This window comes from Peromyscus californicus, unplaced genomic scaffold (assembly GCF_007827085.1).
Source record: "Peromyscus californicus insignis strain IS unplaced genomic scaffold, ASM782708v3 Scaffold_3__1_contigs__length_106647218, whole genome shotgun sequence".
Lineage (NCBI taxonomy): Eukaryota > Metazoa > Chordata > Mammalia > Rodentia > Cricetidae > Peromyscus > Peromyscus californicus.
In genome coordinates, this window is record NW_026294551.1 from 7,743,594 (window position 1) to 7,750,619 (window position 7,026).

A 7,026-nucleotide genomic window follows, 5' to 3' on the forward strand; every position below is an offset into this window, starting at 1 on the left:
CCCTCAGACATGAAAACACACATGCATGTACACACATCACACACTTTTGCACATACACACACACCACCCACATAGACATGCACATACAAACACAGGACTTTAGACACCCTCCATCTCCATTGCCTTTGTTCTCAGAACATTTCTTTGTACTGTCTGAGATCGAAATCTAGCTCCCTGCCTCAGTTTCCCTATACATGGACTATTGTGCCAGGTTTGCTGCACAGTTTCTTGGAACTTTGGGAAGCGGGGCGGGGTGTGTGTGTGTGTGTGTCACACACCTGGAAACTAGGCAGAAGCTGGTGAAGACATCTTCTAGGGAGGGGAATTCTTGAGACATGGGGCCATGCATAAGGTGAACTGAAGACTTGGGCCTCCTGGGTAGGGAAACAGGCTGTGTCCCTAGAGCAAGGGCCACAGTGTCCCTGGAAGGAGATGGTCAGTCCCTGTGCAGATTTCCAAAAGGCTCATCACCTTTTCCAGAGCGTGACAGGAACTCTCTTCAACAAACAGAATGAGAACAATCTCCATTACCCCATACTCCCATTCAAGGTCCTTATCCTCTCCTCTGGAGAACTGGCCCACCCTAAAATGAGAGTGGGGGAGGGGTAGAACCCGAGCCAGCTCCTCCTTGCCTCTTCCAGTCTCTCCCTTTGCAGCCTGCTCACCAGGACACTGCCAAGTATGCTCTGTGCCAGGATGGAGGCTGGGCCTGGGGGCTGGGGCCTTGGGGCTGGTGGCTGCCAGGGGTCCCGAAGCCCTTAGCTTGCCCTTCAGAGAGCTTAAAACTTCCCCAGAGAGGAACAGCTAGCCTTGCTGGGTTGTCCAGAGAGGTGGGGGAGGAGGGTGTCCGGATCTCTTCCCCTTGGGGGCCCAGGCCCACACAATAGCCCCTGGGGCTGCCACACTCTGGCTTAAGTAGTTGCCTAGGCAACAGCAGGGGCCAGCTTCAACCAATCCATGGCAGAGACTGGTAGGGGGAGGGAGGCAGGGCAGGAAAGGGGTGCTGTCCCCTTGATGGATCCTATATAAGGAGGAGCGATGGGATTGGAGTGCCCTGGACTTGACTGTCCCTGCAGTGGACTTGGGGGCAGAGCACAAAGATGCTTAGGAAAGGCCACCGCAAGCCTGGGTCCTGGGGCAGCTTCTGGGCTACCCTGGCCCTGGTGGGACTGGTCACTCGTGCAGGTGAGTAGGCCGAGGCGGGATTAGGTGCCTGGTAAGGAAAAAGGAAAGGGGTGGGGACAAGAACTTCTTCTAGGAGCTACATAGGGCAGCCAGTTGGTGGCGTGGTCCAGCCAGCCACGGAGAACACTGGGAGACCCGACATCTCCAAGGACAGGTCTTCAGAAGGGAGAGGGGACAGACTGCCTCCAGGAAAAGAGGGGCTGGGCAGCAGGCAGGGGTCTTAATGACAAAAAGGCCACTATTATCTCAGGCAGCTGGGTCCAGGCAGAGGCCGCACGGGGATGTCATCAGCATTCAGGTCCTTCAGAGTGACAGCTGGGGAGGCAGGGCTGGGAAATTCACCAGCAGCTGCTCCCTTTCTTCCCGGGCCTCCCTCTCCCACACACAGATGCTCACTCCTGTGAGCCTTCCTTTCAACAATCCACACATAAGCCGCATGTCCACCGTGTGTGTGTGTGTGTGTGTGTGTGTGTGTGTGTGTGTGTGTGTGTGTGCATGTGTGTGTGTCCACATGCACTGGGTCTGTCTGCCAGTGCCCTTCTGCAGTTCTCAAACTGTTAGACACCCCCTTTTCTCACTTGGCAAGGCTCCCTGCACACTCTGGCTGGGGGCTATCTTTTCTATAAGGCAGTTTGTGTCCCCATCTGACCCCATGGCCTCCCTGAGAACATAAGAGACAGGCCTCCCTGGAAGGGGGACGCCAGCTTCAACACTCAGTTACCCAGAGAGTCCTGTTCCTTCACCGGCTGGTCCACCAACCAGTGGTACTTCCTTAGGCCCCTTATCTGTCTCACAGCCGGGAAACCCAGTAGAACAGAGCTGGGGCTGTGCTTCCTAGTTGGGTGTGGTGGTGTGACCCTGTAATCCCAGCACATGGGTAGGGGGAGGATCAAGAGTTCAAGGCAAACCCCAGCTAGTAATGAATTCAGGGCTAGCCTGAGGTACAAGAGACCCTATCTTAAAAAACTAAAAAGAAAACAAAAGAGGGGGTGGGGAAGGGAGGGAGGGAGAGAGGGAGGGGAGGGAGGGAGGGAGGGAGAGAGAGAGAGAGAGAAAACCCATGCCTGCTGTCTCAGCTTTGATCTCACTTTGGTCTCCCCAGCCCTGTCCCTGACCCCCAGCCCCACAAGCCCATTCCCACCAAGGGTCTTTCGTGGTTTCTCCCTTTGTCTCTGTGCACGCTTTCCCGGGCTGGCTTCAGAGCGCTCACTTGTGCATTTATTTATTTTTAAAATTTATTTACTTTAGAGTGTGTGTGTGTGTGTGTGTGTGTGTGTGTGTGTGTGTGTGTGTGTGCATGTGGAAGCCTGAGGTCAAGGTACGGTTCCTCAGGTACCCTCTGTCCATCTCCCTTGTATTTTGAGATGGGCCCCTTACAGACCTGGAGCTCATTGATTAGGGTGAGCTGGCTGAGCAGAGAACCTCAGGGTTCTCCGCCTCCACAGTGTTGGGATTACAAGCATGTGCCACCACACCCAGCTTGTATACCTGGCTTCTGGGGATAGAATTCAGGTCCTCAAGCTTAGATGTTCTCTCTAGGAACCCTCCCCTCTTTAGTCACATTTTATTTATTTTACCTTGTGTGTGTGGTGGTGGGGTGTGTGTGCTCATGTGCCACTGCACACAGGCAGAGGTCAAAAGACAGCTTTCAGGAATCAGTTCTCTCCGTACACTATGTGTGTCCCCAGTACCAAATTCATGTTGTCAGCAGGTACCTTGACTGGCTGAGCCATCTGGTGTCCCCCACTTTTATACTGAGTCTTGTTAAGCAGTGGCACTTGATCTGATCCTTTCTATGTAGCTCAGGCTGGCCTTGAACTTGGGGCAATCCTTCCGTCTCACCCTTTCATTTGTATACTTGTTACATATCTATTCTGGTCCTTTGAGTTTTCCTGAGTGTGAGAACTGGGTTTGGCTCATTCACTGCCACCCAGCAGCCGCATGACAAGTACTCACTACACAAGAGTGTGCCACTTCTGACAAGTTTTTGAGGAGGTGAGGGAGGTGGGGACCCAGAGTTTTCTTCACCCTCCCCTGGAGGTCTAGTATCACGGACACAACAGCTGTTCCATGACTTCCTCCCGACCAGAGCCCACCTTGCTTCTAAGGACTCACTCCTGAGTCTGCATGGGGCCACCATGCCCAACCCGGATGAACTCTTGGACACTCATGCACTTCGTGCATGCACACGGCCCCCTCCCTATGCTGGCACCAAGTCACTGGTTGGTCCCTTTGCAGCCTTAGTTGGAGGCCCCAGGCCGGGTGCCTTCTCAGGCTATTTTATGTCCCTCCTGCTGCAGCTCAGAGAGCCGATGTGGGTGGGGAGGCGGCAGGCACCTCCATCAACCACTCCCAGCTGCTGCTCCAGCGACTGCAGGATCTGCTGCGGCAGGGCAACGCCAGTGATGTCGTCCTGCGAGTCCAGGCTGCGGGCACCGATGAGGTCCGAGCCTTCCACACCCACCGCTTGCTGCTGGAGCTGCACAGTGAGCTTTTCCGGGAGCTGCTGAGCAACCAGAGCGAGGTGCTACTGCAGGAGCCCCGGGACTGCGCGGCTGTCTTTGACAAGTTCATCAGGTGTGTAGGGGAAGGGCACCGTGCTGCACCCTGTCCACAGTCCCCCGGCTTCTCCACCTCCAGGGTCACAGAGGTCTGGCCTTAGAGGTTATTATACCTACTTTCAAAAGCCATAGCGTGACACACAACACACACTCCATTATCCCTGCTTCCTCTGCCCTCCTTGCTGTGGCCTGTGTACCACTTCCTGCCCTTGGTATTCCCTTCTGAGTCTACTCAGGCCAAGAGAACTTATAGAAATGATAGATTCTTAGATGGATTTCTTTCTTTTTTTAAGATTTATTTATTTATCATATATACAGTGTTCTGCCTGCATGTATGCTTGGATGCCAGAAGAGGCACCAGATCCCATTATAGATGGTTGTGAGCCACCATGTGGTTGCTGGGAATTGAACTCAGGACCTCTGGAAGAGCAGCCAGTGCTCTTAACTTCTGAGCCACCTCTCCAGCCAGAGACCAGCCATTTCTTAAATCTGCACATGGCTTTGGAACCACAGGGCTAAGGAGTAGAAAGGTCATCCAGGTCTGTGTCACCTCTCTGTTTCCTGCACAGGGGAAGACTTGGAAAATAGTCTAAGGAGGTAACCCTATTCTGATGCCTTTGACATGGTGACTGCAGGATTCCAGACATTACTTCCAAGTTCCAGACAACGGGAAGAGGGATAAAACAGAAGGGTTTCCCATAGAGCCTAGTGGGGGCCTGTGAGCCAGTGGGACAACCAGGAAGAATGAGGGGAGGGGTGGCGGGGGTCGGGGTCGGGGTGGGGGTGGGGGTCACTGTAAGAGAGCCAGAGACAGTAAAACAACTAACAAGGAAGGAGAAAACAGACAACAAGAAAGGCCCCACTGCAAAGAAAAGGGGATCCGGTGATAAAAAGTAGCCTGGGTTGGCTGTGTACTCTGCAGCAAGACTTTTCACTGCCTCTCACCGTGGCAACATTCCCGAGGGGGGCTCTCCCCCTTCCCTAGATATGTTTAAGATTCATCTAGGTGAAAGGACCTGCCTTGTCTAGTGGCGTGGAGGAGGTCAGATGGGCATCGAAATCCAGACTGTGAACTCCGAGGTTATCAACGGCCCCTTCTCATTTTAGCTTATAGTTAGATATCTAGGAGATGCTCAGTAAATGCATGTGATTTCCACAGCACCAGAAGCTAAAAGATATTTGAACAAGCTGTGAGGGAACTTAAGAGGGAAAGACAGGAAGCCTCAGGGCCGGTTCATCCTGTTTGTTCCTGGTTACAAAAAAGGCCCTGTTCTGGGAAAGCCAGCTAGGGGTGGAGTGGGTGGCCTTGTCTGGACCCAGCGCTGCCAATCTTCCTATCTTTATTTTTATGTTTATTATTATTATTATTATTATTAGGTTTTTCGAGACAGGGTTTCTCTGTGTAGCCCTGACTGTCCTGGAACTCACTCTGTAGACCAGGCTGGCCTCGAACTCAGAGGTCCCCCGCCTCTCCCTCTAGAGTGCTGGAATTAAAGGCATGTGCCACCACCTCCTGGCCTCTATTTTTATTTTTATTTTATTTTTTTTGTTTGTTTTTTTTTATTTTTTGAGACAGGGTTTCTCTGTGTAGCTTTGCGCCTTTCCTGGAACTCGCTTTGAAGACCAGGCTGGCCTCAAACTCACAGAGATTCGCCTGGCTCTGCCTCCCGAGTGCTCGGATTAAAGGCGTGCGCCACCACCGCCCGGCCTATTTTTATTTTTAAATCGTATTATTAACTTGTACGTCTGTGTGAGTGTATGCCATGTGTAAATGGGTGCCCTCCTCCAGCCAGAAGAGGGCTGGATACTGGAGACCCAATTCTAGTCCCCTGGACAAGTGCTCTTAACTGCTGAGCCATCTCAACGGGCCCCTTCTCCACTCTCTTATAGGTACTTGTACTGCGGTGAGCTGACAGTCCTGCTGGCCCAGGCTATCCCGCTGCACAGGCTGGCCACCAAATACCGGGTGGCATCCCTGCAGCGAGGTGTGGCTGACTACATGCGTGCGCATCTGGCTGGAGGCGTAGGCCCAGCTGTGGGCTGGTACCACTATGCTGTGAGCACCGGGGATGAGGCTCTGCGTGAGAGCTGCCTGCAGTTCTTGGCTTGGAACCTTTCCGCCGTGGCTGGGAGCGCGGAGTGGAGCGCCGTGAGCCCGGAGTTGCTGGCGCAACTCCTGCAGCGCTCAGACCTGGTGCTGCAGGATGAGCTGGAGCTGTTCCACGCGTTGGAGGCCTGGCTGGGTCGTGCGCGGCCGCCCCCCACGGTGGCCGAGAAAGCGCTGCGCGCCATCCGCTACCCCATGATCCCGCCGGCACAGCTGTTCCAGCTGCAGGCGCGCTCGGCCGCGCTGGCGCGCCACGGCGCAGCGGTGGCAGACCTCCTGCTGCAGGCTTACCAGTTCCACGCCGCCTCGCCGCTGCACTATGCCAAGTTCTTTCACGTGAACAGCAGCGCCTTTCTGCCGCGCAACTACCTCGCGCCTGCCTGGGGCGCCCCGTGGGTCATCAACAACCCGGCTCGCGACGACCGCAGCACTAGCTTCCAGACGCAGCTGGGTCCGAGCGGCCACGACGCGGGTCGCCGGATCACCTGGAACGTGCTCTTCTCCCCACGCTGGCTGCCCGTTAGCCTGCGGCCCGTCTACGCGGACGCTGCGGGCACTGCGCTGCCTGCCGCGCGCCCCGAGGACGGAAGGCCACGGCTGGTGGTCACGCCCGCTAGCAGCGGTGGCGATGCGGCGGGTGTGAGCTTCCAGAAGACCGTGCTGGTGGGTGCGCGCCATCAGGGCCGCCTCCTGGTCCGCCACGCCTACAGCTTCCATCAGAGCAGCGAGGAGGCTGGCGACTTCCTGGCCCACGCAGACCTGCAGAGGCGCAACTCAGAGTACCTGGTGGAGAACGCACTGCATCTCCATCTCATTGTCAAGCCCGTGTACCACACTCTCATCAGGACTCCCAGTTAGCCTGTGGACGGAAAAATAAAGGCCTGGCCTGGATGGCGCTCCAGGGTCTGGGGAGGGGTAGGCTGGAGGTAGAAGTGACTGTGGGTGACCAGGTACAGCTGGTTGGGGCTGGGGTGGAAGGCAGGTGAATGTGGTAGACAAGATGGATGTGGTTTCAGGAACGCCTTTCCCAGCTGATTGGAAAGGAGTGCTCTTGGTACAGAATAAACCGATGCTCAGAGAGGCCAGGGCCTGAAGCAACTCTGGGGTCTCAAAAGTCTGGGGTTCACATGCCCTCCACTGAGCTTTTCCCTGAGAGTTCCCACCCAGACATGA

General features: G+C 55.2%; 1 protein-coding gene across 1 annotated transcript; it reads left to right on the forward strand.

Moving 5' to 3' along the window:
• Window positions 1-994: 994 nt before the first annotated feature.
• Window positions 995-6,938, forward strand: Btbd17 (BTB domain containing 17). Its single transcript, XM_052758496.1, has 3 exons — window positions 995-1,185; window positions 3,486-3,762; window positions 5,637-6,938. Exons 1-3 carry the CDS (start codon window positions 1,101-1,103, stop codon window positions 6,709-6,711), a joined length of 1,437 nt encoding a protein of 478 aa, XP_052614456.1. The 5' UTR covers window positions 995-1,100; the 3' UTR covers window positions 6,712-6,938.
• Window positions 6,939-7,026: the final 88 nt, after the last annotated feature.